The 18,323-nt window shown below is 42.9% G+C and overlaps 1 protein-coding gene across 8 annotated transcripts in view; it reads left to right on the top strand.

Annotated features, from left to right (window-relative positions):
• UNC79 (unc-79 homolog, NALCN channel complex subunit) overlaps positions 1–18,323 on the top strand; it is a 240,734-nt gene that overhangs the window by 156,363 nt on the left and 66,048 nt on the right. For 4 of the 8 annotated variants that reach the window (XM_044230469.1, XM_044230471.1, XM_044230468.1 and 1 more), the window contains 6 exons: positions 105–287; positions 870–1,032; positions 3,546–3,695; positions 4,281–5,498; positions 12,735–12,842; positions 16,160–16,276. In XM_044230469.1, coding sequence (XP_044086404.1) covers positions 105–287; positions 870–1,032; positions 3,546–3,695; positions 4,281–5,498; positions 12,735–12,842; positions 16,160–16,276 — 1,939 coding nt within the window. The remainder of the gene's footprint in view (positions 1–104; positions 288–869; positions 1,033–3,545; positions 3,696–4,280; positions 5,499–12,734; positions 12,843–16,159; positions 16,277–18,323) is intronic. The other 4 variants (XM_044230473.1, XM_044230470.1, XM_044230472.1 and 1 more) reach the window with 3 other exon arrangements.

The raw sequence follows: 18,323 nt of genomic DNA, 5'->3' as shown, positions 1-18,323 counted from the left end.
CTTTTCCAGCTTTTGCCTGTTGTTTGGATGGGTCATATTTTCCTTTAGGCTTATGGGTGTTCTCTGTAGTTTTCCTTCAGTTATTAATATTTTTCCTATTTCAGGTAATGGACTATAACATTAACCTGGGAAAACACCTTCTCCCCTTGGTGGTTCAGGTGCTCAAATACTGCTCTTGTCCTCAACTACGGCATTATTTCCAACAGCCACCGCGTTGTTCCCTCTGGTCCCTAAAACCTCACATCCGGCAGATGTGGTTAAAGGCCTTGCTTGTCATCCTTTACAAGGTGAGTTCCAACGGTCACTCCTTTTTGGGCTAGAATCATTCTCTTAGAGAGGAGAACACTTAAGGGATCTAAACTGAGAATTTTGTAGGAGAGTAATCTGACCTTCACGGGACAAATCAGGATACATAAAATTAGCATTGAGGAGTAAAGGGACATTGGAAAATCACAGCAACAGAGACCACTCCAGCATATGTTATGAGCTGTAGGAGATAGAGATCAACAATCTGTGTTTATGCTCAGCATCTCATACTTTATCTGTGTATGAATTATAATTATAATGTCAGAAAGCAAAGAAGATATTTAAAATTATATTCCTATGCCAGATGTTTATACCAGGTAATTTTCTTAAAAGGAATTGTAACTGCAAACTGGGCACTCCTTGCTGTCCGTGGTTTGGTGCAAGAGGAAGGAACCACAGTCCCTTGTCCCAATAAGGCCATGATAAAAATTTCTGGTTTTGCTTCTCGGTATATTCTCTTCATCCCCAAGAAATACCAAGGGAAGTATCTAGCAAGATCACGTGGAAAAACTTACCCTTCAAAATAACCGTTTGTATTTTTCTCCCTCCATTTTCTTGAGCAGTATCCGTACCGAGACTGTGATATCAGCAAGGTCCTGCTGCATCTGATTCACATAACCGTCAATACACTCAACGCTCAGTATCACAGCTGCAAGCCGCACGCCGCGGCGGGGCCTCTGTACAGTGACAACAGTAACGTAAGCAGATACAGCGAGAAAGAAAAAGGTACTTTACATGCCTCAATTCCATCCCGAACTTAGCTTGAATACGTGATACAATTCTGTACGATGTTTTTCTTAGGAGATAACAGAGTGCCCCCAGATATCATTCTGGAATCCAAAAAATCACCTCTGGCTTCATTAATGTTCCAACTTTCCCATGAGTGCCACTGCCTTAATTTTTTAAATGAGCATTCAAAAGAAATAGTTGATATGCTTCTGAACCCCATTTCATAAGAAATGTTTTGTTAAAAAAAAATGTGTGCTGTTTGGTTAAGGAGCCTTTGTAAGCCTTTCCCTGTGTGTTGGAAGCATCTTGCTTTGGGCGATGAAGTAAATAAAGTCTCTGCTGGCACTTGGTGGAGCCATGATTTTGTCGTCTCTAGTTTGCTCCTGAACTTGGTGCAGAGTCCAAATTTCCTGAATTGCTTCTTTTTAACTTCCTCGGTCAATAAGAAAATGATTTAAGGCAACTGAGAGGACATTTTTTTTCTGCATAGGTTTAAATTATTTCCAGTATCAACACTTTTTATATCGATAGCTTTTCTGCAAAGGAGGCAGGTGAATAAAACGTTAGATAGAGTAAAATCCCAGCCTGGATGTTTTCGGGTGAGAGCTGAAAACCAAGGTGTGTATCTTTAGTGTAAGTCACAAGTCTAGACTTGTAAAAGGTGACATCATCTAGTCCAATCCTGGGAGAAAGCCAAACACCCCCACGACCCTTTGTGGAGTTCTGACTTGGTAGGACTGCTCTGGAAATATCTCACCAGGGATAGATTAGAGCTAGTGTTCATGTAGTTCTAAAAGGTCCAAGAAACTGGCCATAGATGGAACTCTAAGTTCTGGTACCATTCAGATCCTCTCTGAAGAGTATCTTGTCTCCCAGCTTAGGTCCCAGTTTTTGGAAAATAGGATAGATTCCGTTAAACTCTAGATATCCTCAGTCCGGGCTCAGTGTCTGGGCGAGTCTCAGATGAGCCTTTCTGAAGGGGAGGAGCCATCCTGAAGTCCTTCTAGCTCTCCTTCAGGACATTTTGAGAACTATTTCAAAATCATGTCTTGAAAGTCACATAACTCTTTTCTTGAAAAACTATTTTTCAAAAGGGACTATTTCCTTTTCTTTAAGGACATAAAGAAAGAAAACATTACTGTGTTGTATCTCCCTAGAAACATGGGAACTTAATAGGTTTTGTCATCATTGCAGAAGTTTCAGCAGGGATTTTGTATCATTTTGATCATTAACACTCATTTTTTTTTAATTTGACTAAGACAAGACTAGTAGGATCACTTTATCTATCGTCTGCTGCTTCAGATTTCACTTAGTTTAGAGTCTTGTGTTTAGGACAGGATCAGTCCTTGAAATCTGGCTCTCCCCTTGTACTCCCTGAGTACTCAAGAAATCTGACCTAGCTGTCATCACGCCTGAGTGTCATTTTGTCATACAGGTAGACATCAAATAGGCCACATGATTTCAGTGATAGTCACCTTGAATAATAAGTTAATTCCATTTACTGTGGTATGAAGTGCATTTCTGTAGCCTTTTATTTATTGATTTATTTTTTAATTGCTGCCTTGTACAGGGTTTTGGTCTTTCCAAAGGATGAGAGGAAAACATTTATTAAGTGACCTCTGTGGGTTGCCACATAGCAACCCCTTCCTCACGAATGTGTTTTTGGGTTTATCTTTGGTTTAAAAGTGGCCCAAATCGGGATAAAAGAGCACACAGCAGGAATCTCGCTAGGCACTCTACGTGATGGGCTTGTGTACGGAGCTTCGGGACCCTCAGAGTCAGAGAATCTTTCTGGGGTGCGTGATAGTTGCACACGGCAAACACCACAGAGGAGGGTCTTAACTCTAATAGGGGAGAATGTTATTTTCTGTTTTCTTTTTCCTTCGTTTACTCTTTCAGTCCATAATCATTTGTGGAGCTTTTGAAACGACCGGTGGCTTTTCTAAGCTTTTTCTGTGTGTTGTGTGTTTCATTGCCAAATGTAGAGTACAGTATTTTGCATTCACAAAGTATAAGGTGCATGTACTGTTAGGCTGTGTCTATGCCAGTTCTCACGTCCCAGGAAGGTATAAATCTATTTTTAGAAAGGGCGAGAATGACTCATTTTGTTTAATTTTCCCTTGCCAAATTAGCCTGAAAATTCACCCAAAGCGGGCATGTTCAAGGAGCGTGCAGCAGATCCCCGAAATGTGTGTGTTACCCGATTTTAAGAGCACTGGAAAAATTCCCCCAACCCCCCAGAGGCCCTCTTGGAATATCGAGATGCCTCTCTTGAAAATGCTGCCAGTGGTCACATGGAAAACGAGAGGCAGCCTCGTAACAGGTTGCTCTGTCAACATTCGGATAATTGGACAAGCGGATGAAATACCAAAGCCATGGCCAGAACTTGAGCTGGTGTAGAAACCAGCCCAGACTGTGTTCCCTCACGCTTTCACTGAAATGCTTGTGTAGACACAGCCTAAGAGAGAGTAACCTCCCAAGTGTAATTTTGACTTTCTCTCCCCAATTAGAAGAAGATAGTGTATTTGATGAATCTGATATTCATGATACACCTACTGGACCCTGCAATAAAGAGTCTCAAACTTTTTTTGCAAGATTGAAAAGGATAGGCGGCAGCAAAACCGTGAAATATCAGCCGGTTGAGATGAATGTGCAGAGAAGTATGAATTTTTTCCTCTTAGTAATTTTATGCAGAAATGTTGTACTCTACCGTTTGTTTGGGGTGAAATCTTGATTTTATTATGTTACTACACATTTTAATACCGTTGATTTTATATATATGTATGCACAAACAGTATATATATATCCACACTTATATATATACGTGACTTGACAGATACATCATTAATGTCATGATTGTCTGAGAGGGCCATTGCTTGATTTGATTTGTTGCAAAATGTTTGCTTCTCTTCCACATGATTTGAATACCGTTTCCCAGATCTGCCTCAGCCCAAAGCGGTCCCCCTCTCCCGTGCACACGTGAATAGAGCTGGGAAATGATCCCGAAGCCTGATTTTGGAAATAAGATCTTAAATTGCCATTTCGGGTTCTCTCATTCCAGAGTTTTCTGGGTTTTTGAAATGAGAAGGAACTTTCCAAAATGCTTGGCCAGAGAGTCACTCTTCCCTCCTGTTGGAGCTGGGATTGTAATCATGATTTATGCCAGTCGTGTGTCCAAGTAGGAGGGGGGAAAACGTGGTGGCATCTCCAAGTAAAATAGTACTAGCTCTTTCTGTTTCAATCAGGTGAGATAGAGCCGGCTGATTATAGAGAGACGGGTGCATTACAAGACAGCATTCTACACTGTGTGAGAGAAGAAAGCGTTCAGAAAAAAAAGCTGCGGTCTTTAAAACAAAAATCTCTTGATATAGGGAATGCAGACTCCCTCTTGTTTACATTAGACGAGCACCGAAGGAAGTCCTGCATAGACCGGTGTGACCTAGATAAGCCTCCCGCCCATGCTGCTTATGTCATGCAGAGACATGACCATGGACGTCCCAGACAGAACTCTGCTGCGAGGCCTGACGACCCTGAAGGCCCCGAGAACCCAGCGGCGGAAAGTTTCCAAGAAACCCGCAGGCCTGTGATCCCCGAAGTCAGGTTAAACTGCATGGAGACGTTTGAGGTCAAAGTGGATTCTCCACTCAAGCCTGCTCCCAAGGAGGATTTAGACCTGATAGATTTGTCCTCCGACTCCACCTCTGGGCCTGAAAAGCACTCGGTGCTCTCCACGTCTGACAGCGACTCTCTTGTGTTCGAGTCTCTTCCCCCGCTCCGCATAGTGGAGAGTGACGAGGAAGAGGAGACCGGGGAGCCGGCAAGTGCTGGGGCCTCTGGGAAAAATGCTCCCTCCTCTCCCTCCCTCTGCAGCCCCCCCTCCGTCCTCAGCCTCAGCACAACGCCCCTTGTGCAAGTAAGTGTGGAGGATTGTTCCAAAGACTTCTCTTCCAAGGACTCAGGAAATAACCAGTCAGCAGGTGCCACGGGCTCCGCCTGTGTTGTTCTGGAGGACCCCGCAGACTCCGAAGAACGTTCGAGGCCAGAGGAGTCCCAGGACTTCTCCTGCGGCAGCCCTCTCACGCTTAAACAAAAGAGAGACCTCCTCCAGAAGTCCTGTGCCCTCCCGGAGGGGTCACTGGACGACAACCCCGAGCCCAGCGTCGAGGAGGAGAAGCCCGGCGGGCCGGTGCCAAGTTCAGGGGCAAAAACTGTCCTCCTCAAAGTCCCAGAGGATGCCGAGAACCCAGCGGAAAGTGAGAAGCCTGACACCAGCGCCGAGTCGGACACAGAACAGAATCCCGAGAGGAAGGCGGAAGAGGAGGGAGCTGAGGAATCCGAATTCAAGATCCAGATTGTCCCCAGGCAGAGGAAACAGCGCAAGATCGCTGTCAGTGCCATCCAGAGAGAGTATCTGGACATCTCCTTCAACATTCTGGACAAGCTGGGAGAACAGAAAGACCCAGGTAAGCTCATCCCCCTTATTCCTCCCAGCCTCACGCGCAGGTTTGTGCATCTTTCTCATGCAGGTCTCCGGCACTGAGTATGCGTCGCGCTCTCTATCTTATAATGTCAGAGAGTGACATTATAATTGCCTCAGAGTCACTCCGAACCCACCCGCTTACTGCAGCGTGCTGGATTCAGATGTGGTTCTACGGGTTCCATACATGTTTCCGTGTTTGTTGCTTTGCAACCTTTAACGGTCCATTCTTGACCATCCTCGGCACTACGAGGCGGTGGTTAATTCTTATCAAGCTAGCCCAGATACCATCTCAGCCCTCCTCAAACAGCAAAGTCATTAATTTGAACTCTTTCTGCCTTCTTTGTTTTTCCACACTTTAGCCAACTTTGATACATTGTCCAAAGAAGGCAACAAACATGAAGGGCTAAAATAAAGCAAAAATTGCTTGGAATGGTTAAGAATCGACTATAATCCTGAGGGGTTCATAGCAGATGACAGAATCTAACCAAATGTCAGCAGTCTGGTGGATATTGTGTGTCCAAAAAACCCTAGTTCCTACCTAGAACCTTATCCATGGGCACCGCCTGATGGCGAAGTTGTCACAGCTCATGGATTTCCTGCCTCAGCTCTCATTTCTCACCTTTCCTTGGAGGCACGGTTTTTAAAAAAGATAATTTGAAAAAGCAGCAAGCCGATAGCCCACCTCATCCTGAAACGGTCTTTTGCAGTATTCCCATGACGCTGATCTCAACATTTTGTGTCTCAGCTCAGATCTAAAGAAAAAGAAGACTGTGATTCTTTAGAAAAAAATGACATTGTCTTGAAATGATCAGTGTAGTAGATGCATAGCCTGTGGGCTGCTGAGGACTGGCAAAGATCTTGGAGACTTGGAGACCTGTAGTGGAAAACCCGTCCTTTTCTGTGAGAAGAGGCAGACGCTCTAAGGAAGTGATGTGCCCGGTCCCATGACTAGACAGTCACAGGGCCAGGACGATTGTCCTGATTCTAGTCCTTCCTCTCCCACTGCTCCGCACAAAAGCAACTCCCAAGACAAGGGATTCAGCTCTTTTACTTGCCCCAGGCATTCCCTGAGAGTTTCAGCAGCTCTCTCCCTCCTAGCATTGAGCGGTGTACCTTGCAGGTGTTCTGGAAAAATCTGTTGAATGGATGTTAGTATATTTGGAAAGGGTCGTGCTCCAGCCAGGCAGGTGGGAGAAGAAGAACCTGGTGATAACAAAGTTTAAGACGGTTTCTAGGGAAACCGGAATACCTTTTTAGAGCCAGGAAAATGTGTACGTATAGATGGAAAAGAGCACTGACCTTGAGACTGTAGAGGTCTGGAGGGTGGATACTTAAGAAACCATCCAAGGTCTATAGAGTGGGTGTGCACGGGATATAGGTCGTTGTGTGTGTGTGTGTGTGTGTGTGCGCGCGCGCACGCACGCACACACACGTCTGTTGCTTCCTTTATCCATCCTATGTCAGATTGTTCCCCAGGCTACCAGGGAAGAGATTGGTTTCCTATTAATACACTTGCTATCAGAACAAGAATAAAACATCTGATAATTATGATGTCTTTAAAATGTTTATAATGTATGTGATTCTGTCAGAATAGTTTTGTATCTGCATCGTGTCCCGGCTCTCACAGACACACTGACTTACCGTCCCTCCCTCTCTGGTGCTGGAAGAAGGCCTGGGCTCAGAGGAAGACACAGGCCTCTCTAGACCCTCTTGCCTCTATCGCTAGAGTAAAGGGAGGCCCAGACAGCTACGACTTCAGGTCCTTCTGAACTCAGAGCCTTGCTGCTGCTGATTGCCTTGAGCCATGAGGTCCAGTTACACTGCACTTCCTTCTGTTCATGTCAGTCCTGAAGGAAGGCCCAGGTCATTCTTCTAACTTCCATAAGGCTGTGCACATCTTCTGTTCTGAACTTTCGTCTTACCTTACGCTAACTACTGAACTCTTCCTTTGTCCTTCATGAGCAAAATCCCATAAATGCTCTCATCTGATGACTCCCTTCACGCCCTAGTCTAGCGGAAACTTGGCTCTCCCCCAGGGACCCTGCTTTCCTCACTGCCTTGTGCCCTTGGGCTTGGGTGAGGGGTAGACCCCTTCCTTGCTCACCACTGCCCCTTTCAGACCATTCCCACCTTGTCTCTAAAAACATCCAGGTCTGGGCACCTGAGTGGCTCAGTGGGTTAAGCCACTGCTTTCGGCTCAGGTCATGATCTCAGGGTTCTGGGATCGAGCCCCGCATTGGGCTCTCTGCTCAGCAGGGAACCTGCTTCCCTCTCTCTCTTTCTGCCTGCCTCTATGTCTACTTGTGATCTCTCTCTCTCTCTCTCTGTCAAAAAAATAAATAAAATCTTAAAAAAAAATCCAGTTCTGAACCTCATACTACTGACCCCTGAGGACAATTATCTGGTGACAGTTTGACTCCTGGCTCTTTTTTCATTCTTGTCTAAACTGTTTCTGCCTGAATTCTTACTGATTCTAGTATTAGAGTAGACGACCCTTCTGGAGCTCCAGCTTCTCAGTTCCTTGAACTCCTCTTCTTTGGTGACTTTGTTTTTATCCTTCACCCTCTGTGATTCATTCCCATGGTCATAACGCAGACCTTGTCTTTAGCAACAAGGGCAGCCTTTCCACAATGTCGTTCTCATGCCTCCCATCCTCTGATTTCCATTTCCTCTCTCTCGGGACAGCTCTGTATTGCCCTTTCATGTGCTTCCCCTACTTTGCGTTTTCTCTCCTCTTCCTTACTCATCAATGAGTGTAGCCCTCCCTGCACCCTCTTGGCCTTTGCCCTTTCAGACCTGCTTGGCCAAACACACGCCTTGTCAGATCCACCTTTCCGTCTACCTGCATCTGTGCTTGTCCGGTGATTGTGAGTGGAGAGAGTCACATAACAGTATTGACTGGTCTCATTTTAAATTCATGACCATAAATCTCAGCTGGCCTTAAACTTAAATCTTAAACTACCTGGCCACAATACTATATTTCCCTGGTGCATTCCCATTTCCATTCTCCTGAGTGACTATTTCATGGCTACTTGTCTTTCCAAACTTCTGATAACTCTTCCTGTTTGACATAATCAGCAGAAATTTCCATAGCCTCCTATTACCTCATCTGCTTGCCTTCCAGTATCTGCACTTGTACACCTGGCTGGGGCTACAGGCGAACTGTCTAGTTTTGCTGTTTACAGCCAGCTTTTCCACACGTTGACAAGATTCCATTTCTTTTACCTACTCAGGGATATAGGCCCTGAAATTCTCCCTTCTTTCTCTCCCAACCCCTGTTATCCCCCCCCCAACAAGGTATTCTTGACTTGAGCATATGAACATGATTTTATTTCTCTCTTTAAAAAAGTTCTAGGGCACCTGGGTGGCTCAGTGGGTTAAAGCCTCTGCCTTCGGCTCAGGTCATGATCTTAGGGTCCTGGGATCGAGCCCCACATCGGGCTCTCTGCTCAGCGGGGAGCCTGCTTCCCTTCCTCTCTCTGCCTGCCTCTCTGCCTACTTGTGATCTCTGTCTGTCAAATAAATAAATAAAATCTTAAAAAAAAAAGTTCTAGATCCTGATTCTTCCAATTATCTCATTTTTCTCCTTCCCTCTTGGCAAAACGTATTAAACAGTTGCCTATACAATCATTATCTCCAATTTTCTCCCATTCTATTCTTTCTAAAAAGAATTCATCATTCCTAAAAGTTTTCATCTCCAGTGGTTTGCCCAAACATCACTTGTCAAGGTGCCCAGTGATTTCCAGCAGTGAGTTCTTAGCTCTTATCTCCCCACTTTGCTTGGCTTCCTGGATACCTTACTCTCTTGGTTTTCTGCTTACTCAGTAGTCACTCTTTCTAAAAAATCTCTTGTTTGTTCCTCCTTATCTCCCTAAGGAGGGAGTGTCCTAGGGTCTCATTCCTCTGTCTATACTAACTGGGATGATCTCACTCACTGTGTGATCTCATCTGGTTTTATGATTTTACATATTGTCTGTATGCTGAGACAACTCACTCAGTTGCCTACTGCTGGAATAATGCTGTGTAACAAATAAGCACAACATCTCAACAACATGTAACGGTAAGTCCATTTGGTCACTGGATTGGCTAATCTAGGCTGAGCTGGGGTGGGTGGCCAACCTCCCTGGAACCCCTGAAGCCTGAGAATATATTCTCATGGTGATGGCAAAGGCACAAGAGAGCAAGTCTAATTGTACAGGCACCTTTCAAGCCTTTGGTCGTGGTATGCCTGTAAACATTTCCTTAGCCAAAACAAATCACCTGGCCAAACCCAAAGTCAAGAGGGAAATACACCCTGCCTCTTATGAGAGGGGAACTTCTAGGTCATGTGGCAAAGGGCATGGATTCAGGGAGGGGTGAAGAATTGGAGCTGTGTCTATCAAGTATTACATGGGATGTACTCATTATAAAAAGTTATCTGCTGTTTATCTGAAATCAAGTTTTAACTGGGCATCCTCCATTTTGTCTGGTCACCTTAATCTACCTTCAAAATATATCCAGAATTTGGTTTCCTCCTACTTTATCTCTTGCTTCCACTCTGCTCTGAGCCCCCACAGCTCTCACCGGGTCAGTGATTGTAGCTTCCTAACTGGTCCCCTGCCTTCGTCCTATCTTCCCAACACAGCAGCTAGAGTGACCCTTTAAGACATGAGACGATAGCATTCCTCTGATTAAAACTCCCAGTTGGTTCCCCATTTCTTTCATAGTAAAAACTCAGGTCCTTGATATTTCTGGAGTGCTCTGTGGTCTTGATTCTCATTAGCTCTCGGACTTCATTGTGTGCGGCTCTTGCTGCATTGCTTCTACACAGCCGTGGCGGCCTCTGCCATTTCTTGAACACTCCCCGCATGGTTCCACCTGAGAGCCTTTGCGCTGGCTGCTTCCTCAGCCAGAAACTGTTTTCCCCACAAGTCTGCCTATTCCCTCTCTCCCTTCTATTGATCCTTTGATCAGACACCAGATTCCCAATGAGACCTGGACCACACCCCAGCTTTTCACCCCTGTCTGGCATCTTGGAATCCCTTCTTGTCTCTGTTCTACAGAGAATTACTCTTTTAACATACAACTTTACTTTTATGCATGTTATTTTCTGTCTCTCCGCACTAAAATGAAAGGATTCTTGCCTAGTTTGTTCACTGATTATATCCCAAGTGCCTAGAAGAGTTTTGGCAAATATCTGATGAGTGAATGAATGAATGAATGAATGGTTGTAGCATTTTCTGCATATCACTATAAAAACTTAATAAAAGTATTTTAAGCTAAGGTATAGGTTTATTCCAATTTTTGTTGTCTTAAACTGTTTACAAATGGAAGGTTTCATAGAATGATTTAAGACTGAGCAAAAATTGCCTGGCATATGGAATCTTTGTACACTAATGATTATTACCAAGTACCTTATAGTAATGGCATTTCTTTAAAATTAAAGATATAGCAAAGATTTTAGTTAGCCTAGCAAAACTCTAAAAATCTCAATGAGCTTTCAAAGAATTCTAGAAAATGAGCTTCAAGCTTTCTCATTCTACATTATTGGTGAGAATATTATGCCCTAGGAGTGACATACATGAAACAGAGGCAGGTGAGTGTGAAGAGAGGTGATTTATGCATGTTTTTATTTAATCCTAATTTTTTTTTCAACTGTGTATGTTTTGAACTAGTGGTTTGGGGAGAATACCTAAGAGAAAAGTAATAGCCTAACATTTGATATCTTAGTGACGGAGGTAATTTAAAACAGGTTGCTATTTTGTGCTTACTCAAGAGGGTTCAGGAAACAGTTATACTTTTTTTTTTCCATCAAAAAATGGTTATTCTGGCAACCATATCCATTCAGAAAGACCTCTGAGAATCAAAACAGGATGTTCCAGCATCAGTGCTTGGAAGCTTTCCTCCCAGCCTCTCATTTAAGGTTGACTTTACTTTTATTTCTGACAAGTATAGTGATCATCCAAAGGACAGAATAACATCTTCATACTTCAGTTTGTATGTATGCATGAATGTATGGTGACTTGCACTGTGACAGGGAAATAATTGACAATAGGAAAAGAATGAGATAGAATCATGAAGCTTGAGAACTTGAAGCCCTTTAGGGAGGTGTCCCCAGATAACATGGGACATTCATGGACACCTATAGGGTAACTCCAGGCACTTCAATCTGTTCAGTGTATAGTATTGCTTAAGATGGCCAGGAGATCTGTCAAGAATTTGGGGGCAGGGGAATGCTATGATAAACCATTAAAATTTGTAAAAGTTTTTTTTTTCAATTTAATTTAATTTAGTTTTTTTTCAGTGTTCCAAAATTCATTGTTTATGCACCACACCCAGTGCTCCAGGCAATACGTGCCCTCCTTAATACCCACCACCAGGCTCCCCCAACTTCCACCCTCCTCCTCCCCTCCAAAACGCTCAGTTTGTTTCTCAGAGTTTTAAAGGACAATCTTTACCTAGAATAGTGTGGGACAGCTTGTTTCCCATTGTTGATGAATTCATAAGACAATAGTGTATGCAGAAAATATTTCTTCTTAGATACATTTGCCAAATAGAAGGAGCAAATGATACAGTCTATTTCTTGCTCACCTAATATAATAAAAATCTGCATTCATTGTATTTATTCCAAGTTAGAAAGAGCCCCTGCTCCTAAATTACTTATGGCTTAGCACAGGTTCTAGACAAGTCAATAGATAATGACATTAGAGTGTGTCAAGTTTGGGAAAGGTTAAGGACAGTGTGTCCTGGGATTACATAAGAGGATCACATGACCCATTTTTTCGTTTGTATTTTTTGGGGGGAAGTGGGGGTTCCTTGAACCTTCTGGAGGAGGAACTGTCTGTATAATTGAGATGTAATTAATGAGTAACAAGTTGCCAGGAAGAGGTGGAGTGGTGGAATGATGTAGGTGGAATGAACTGTAAGCATCTTTAGGTAACAGATGAAAAGAAATTCAGTTCTGGAAAGATGAAGCGCCTGGCTCCAGGCTTTAGCTCTATAACTGTGCTTTTGTTAATCTCCGAGAGGCATAGCCCTAGATACAGAATGTAATGGGGAAACACCTTTAATGGAATTTGGAAACCAGCATGTATATAATTCCATTAAAGTAACTGGTAGGGCCAGAACATACAGAATGATTTGAATGGGTGTAGTAGTCAGGAAGCAAAAGATATGGAGAAGGTTCTTGAACTTGTTTTTCATCAATGTTTTGAACTTTAAATAATATTTCTGTTTGTAGATCCCTCTACTAAAGGACTTTCAACTTTGGAAATGCCACGGGAATCCTCGTCTGCCCCTACGTTAGAAGCTGGTGTGCCAGAAACAAGCATCCACTCCTCAATATCAAGTAAGAATTCCCTCAGTGATCTTTTCACCTTTACAATGATTTTGGAACAATATGTGCCACGTTGTTTTCAATGTTCGCACTCCTGGGGTCAGGGTTTTTTCTTTATATACGTCATGCTACCTTCCTGGGGGACACTTGGCAGTAAGATCTCAGGGATCCTGAAGCATAGGCTCAGTTCTGTCAACATCTCAAGTGTTTGATACATCAGTAACATTACTGATTGGCCAAGAATCCCAATCTGTGAAGGAATAGTCACTGAATTTCATAATTCCAAAAACCTAAGTGTTGTCGATGAGTAGCTTAAACATAAGGCTTGGAACTAGTTCTGGGACAAGTGAAAAGCATTGTTCACGACAGAATTTTACATTGAACCCCTTTGTTTTATTTGAATCACTTCCATCAGTGAAAAAACATTATTTAGGTTATCACAAAATAAATATAACAGATAGATCATGATCCCAGAGTCATGATGGAATCCAGTCCTTCTGGATCTGAAAATAAAAATGGCGTGAAATTTTACAGGATCTGTAGGGGGCAACTATTTTGAAACTGCCTTCTGTGGTTGGGTCCTAGATTTTGTCCTTGAGGAGCGTGAGTTCTGTTGAGGTGAAGGTAAGGGTGTCCACCTGCCCCGGTGGACCCTTTGAGAGACCTTAGCTTGGGAGTTCTCAGCAGGAGTCAGCGATTCGGAGGCGCAGCTCCTGCAAGCCCTCGCGCCACCTGCTGGTCACTTTTGTGCTCCCTATAGACGCCGCATGAGGAGCTAGTTAATTTTCATTTGACCATCTTTTCAAATGAGTGTGATTCCAAAGACCAGATAAAGATGTTAGCTCAAATGCTGGACTGATAGTATGGAACAACATCGTCATCTTCATGAGTCATTCATTCATGCATTCATTCATTCAGCAACTATTTATTAAGTGTCTGCTGGGTGCCGGGCACTGTGCTTGCCACTGGGGATCCGAGGTGAAAAAATAAGAGATACCCCTTGTTCAAGGAGTTCATAGTCATAATAGTTAATAATAGTTCCCACTTATTTGACACTCATCATGTGCTGGGCACTGTGCCAAATGGTTACACACATGTTCTTTTACTCAGTCCTGACATCAGCCCTGCATAGCAAATATTAGTGACCCCATTGTATAGACTAGGAAACAGAGGTTGGAGAGGCTAAATGACTTGCCTAGGGTTGGGTAGCTACTAAGTGACAGAGACAGGGATTGATACTAGGTCTGTTTGATTGGCAAATCTGTTCTCTTTTTTTGGTGTCACACACTGCCTTAGAATAACTCAAATTCACTTATAATAGAGATTATAGAAATTCTAAGAAAGTGTTTTCAAGTGAGAGTTACTTGCCCTTTTGGTAGCAAAGAAGAACAGCTAGTTTTGGATTTTATTGTTCTCATATCATAAAAATCTGTTTAATAACATGATAGAACGCCCATTGGTAAGCCCCCATACTAGAATCATGAAAGTATATTTTCTCCTCCTCATTTATATGAATCATCCCCCCAAATAGGAAGATAGTGAATTCTAATCAGAATTCCAAGTTGGATGTAATTTGAGATAGGGTGACTAAGTCAGCCGGTCTTCAGTGCTAGTTACATGTGTCATGAAATAAGTGTATCCAATGTCTCATGATCCTAGAGTCATGACTGACTCTTGCTTTTCTGGAGTCAGCAGAGTACATCATTAGATTTCCACCTTCCTCCTCCTCTCCACTAAAAGCATGCATCCAATGGTTGTTGGTGGTGTGTTCTTGGAGACATCATGCCGGGCACCTCACACGCTGAGCTGAAGGTTAAGGGTTTTTACTCTCAGGGAACTGTGCTGTCTTCACACACAACTGAGAATCGGAGAAATTATGAAATCACTAGAGGCTTTAAATCCTCCTTTGAGCATACACATTTTTAAATTGGTTGAGTCTCATACAAGATTTCTGCTTTTGCATTTGACCTAAAGTTGCCCTGTTTCAAGTGAGTCGTAACACTGTAAATTTCACCCGTCAACAAGAATCAGAGATCTTCTGTGTTGGTTGGCATAGCCATTATTGTGAATTTAGTCATGGACTCCAAGACACAAGAATTCCCGTCAACATTCCCCTCCTTGGATCAGTTTGCTGGCTGATCATTTTGTAGCTAACCATGCCGTGACTACCATGAATCAAACAGCATGCTAATTACATTAAAAATGTTATAATTGATTTCACATCTCACCGAGTTACAGTCTTGGTACAGTGATTGTGAAAACTATATATAACATTTAAGACTTTCCAGGGGCCATACAATCATCCGGTTTCTACCATCCCCTCATAGAGCATGTCCTTAAAGAACTTCAGTTTCTGAAATTGTCCTCCTGAGAGAGTGAATAACCACACGCTCTCCAGTGTCCAGGAGTTTGGGATCATGCAAGAAAGTCACGTTAGTGATTCTCTGCTTTTCTCACTGGGCTGGGGTCAGGGACTGATGGGACTCTTCTGCAGAGGAATAGGAGGGTAGGAGACAGGTTGCTTTTTTACCCAATGGCCAACTGGTAGAAGGCTGTTTTTTTTTTTTTTTAAACTATTTTTCTGGTTTGGAAATGCTCATAACTTGACATTTCACTGGTGGGGTATTTGTCAATGCTTAATTGCAGGATAAAATGTTACTACTGCTCTCTAAAACAAAGATTTGTACTAGAACACACTTGTGGAAGGTGATTCAATTCGCATTTCCTAAACCGTAGGCAGAGGCTCATATAGAGATTAAAAAATAATATTGACTTTGGAGTCTTCAGCATGTTTTGGTTTCTGTGACCACCTCATTTGCTCATTGGCTCCCAAGTAATACCACATCACCTACTTTAATTTCTCTCAAGAAAAATTGGGGTTGATATGTGTCATTTTACTCCAAAATACACACACACACACACACAGAGGGACCTCATGGGGATATAATGAAGCCTGAAACTATGTATGCACAAGCTCCATTAAAAAAAGTTAAGCTAGTATTATATGCCTTGAGTCCTTTTTGGAATGAGATAAAGTATATAAATAAAAAAAAGTAAATGAAAGTAATCATATTGTTGTAACTGGAGTAAATATTTACAGGGTACAGAGAAGTGCTCATAGGCACTCTTCCATTCTTCACTGAGGGAAGAAAGGCACCTGGAAGAGCAGTGTGCCTTAGTATTCCCCTTGGACGGGAGCATACAATTTACCGAGCAATTGCAAATAGCCAATGAAGGTTCATCTAAGATTCTTTATGGATTTGTAGAGCCTTTGTGTGCAGTGGAAATTTATTCCCCCTAGTAATCATGTCCTAATTTCCTCCATATAGCTCAGTATAGGCAGATGAAAAGGGGATCCCTGGGAGCTCTGACAATGAGCCAGTTAATGAAGCGACAGCTGGAACATCAGTCTAGCGCCCCCCATAACATCAGCAACTGGGACACTGGTGGGTCAAGCTTTTTCTTCTTGTTTTACCTCTCAGATTAGCTAAATGCCACTTTCTTTGTGTCCCCTCTGCTCTCGTGTGAAGGATTAGATGTTCTCTTGTGTTCTGTGGTTCAAGTAATTAAAAAAACAAAACCGGAAGGTGATGAATAAGTCTCTTTAAACTTTCCAAGTGTTCCAGAGTCACCTCTTTGTCCGTTGGGGCTGGTCCAAGTCTTTGTCGCCTAAGACCTAGATTCCAGAGGCTAGGTTATCTCTCTGGGGTTAAGCGATATCAATGCATAAGGAGGGAATGGATCTGTGATCTCATGATGCAAATTAAAAACCAGAAACAAAATGAAAAACACCAGATTATCAATAGTCTCTGTTTTGTGAAGCATCCCCCCAAGTGAGGGCATATTAATAGTAATACTAACTATGGCCGCTTAGTGATGTCGTGGTCCGCCGGTAGGTTTGGGAATATGAGCTCTGTGTTTTAGTTAGCGGGGTGACCAGCTTGCAGCTGCACACCCGCATGCTCGTACAGTGGGACTGCATCTTACCTCAGTTTTAAAGTAAGACTTTATCACCACGACGTGTCTATTTTAAACACGATCACTCCGCATTTTCTGAACCTTGTTCCTGCATTCTGCACACATACTCCTTTCCAAGCCGGTAGTCCTGCCACAATGCTGTTCTCTGGAATGACTGCCTTTCGTGTTTGGTTTTTCTTTTTTCTTTTTCTTTTGTAATTAAATGGGTCATTTGACTTGCAAGATTACACATACGGAAGCCCTTTGCAACACACGTGCGCTACGAAAATGTCACGGTTTGTTACTGTGATAGGCTCTAGCGGCCAACACTTGGGTCAGACTACTTCGGTATCTTGGTTAGTACTTTCTGGCCATAGCTCTGTGAGCTTGTCACTGTAATATCTCTCCTTATGACCAGGAATTGTGACTTCCACAAAACCAAACTATCGACAGACTTATTTTTTTCAAAACCATAATATTGACATACATTTTATCTTATCTCCCCCATCCATTGTTTTTTTCAAAAAAGGAGAGCTAGATAATTAAATCCCACACAAAAATACCCAATCCTATGTTTGACAGATAGTTTCAACTCTCCAGCCTTTATAAGGGTTCTTAACGTTTAAAGGTTTCATGTTGTGTCTTCCTTTAGGTGATAAGTCGTAGTGAATAATGGAATGTCCGAAAGCCAACAGGCAAGGGTCAAGGAGAAAGACAGGGTAACCAACCTCAACAGCTGAGGGGTCTGGGTGGAGTCATTCCATCCCCACCAAAGAGGGCTGACTCTGTTTCTCTATTTAGTGATGAAGCTATGTGAGGAACGGAGGGCGAGAGCCTTTGTTTGGTTAGTTCTCTGATAATTAAATACCCACCTTTTGTTGGGTTGACCCGGGGCTCCAAAGATTGTTTTACTATGCTTCTATTTTCTATAGTAAGTAGCTCAGCCTAAGCTAACCATTTCAGATTTGGATTATGATTGCCAACTAGTTTGATTGACTCAGTAGAGTTACAAAAAGACAAATAGATCTCAGTTTCCAAACCAAATTTTAATCTAAAAACAGAGTCTACATGATGCCAAATAGCCCATTTAACTGATTTTTTTCACATTCAACCAAAACTCACTCATGTCGCTCTGGTTTCTCAGTTAATACTTGACATTTACATACTGTGCAATTATCTTTCACCTGTTTTCCTGGGCTTGTTTTCCATGCTCTGAGTTGGTTCTCTAGTCACCAAGTCCTACTAGAGCTTCATCTCAATACTCTTGGTTTGATTAGTGCCACGAAAAGTTCTCCCCAAATCTAAGACCACAGGAAAGTCTATGAATGCGTAAGTCAGTGTTAGGTGGCATGACGCATTATAGCACATATGTCGATTCGGTGACTCATGGTCTGCAAAGGGACAAATCTAATTGTGTTGACACTGCGAGAGGCAGTCTAAAACACGGGTTATGATCGATTCACCTCAGCATGCACCTGCTTGCTCGCCGAATACCTACCTCTTCTCCATCCGTGCTCATCTGATGGCTGCTTCTCT

This window comes from Neovison vison, chromosome 13 (genome assembly GCF_020171115.1).
Source record: "Neovison vison isolate M4711 chromosome 13, ASM_NN_V1, whole genome shotgun sequence".
Taxonomy (NCBI): domain Eukaryota; kingdom Metazoa; phylum Chordata; class Mammalia; order Carnivora; family Mustelidae; genus Neogale; species Neogale vison.
The sequence above is the reverse complement of the archived record's forward strand: the minus strand, read 5'-3'. Positions and strand labels throughout refer to the sequence as shown.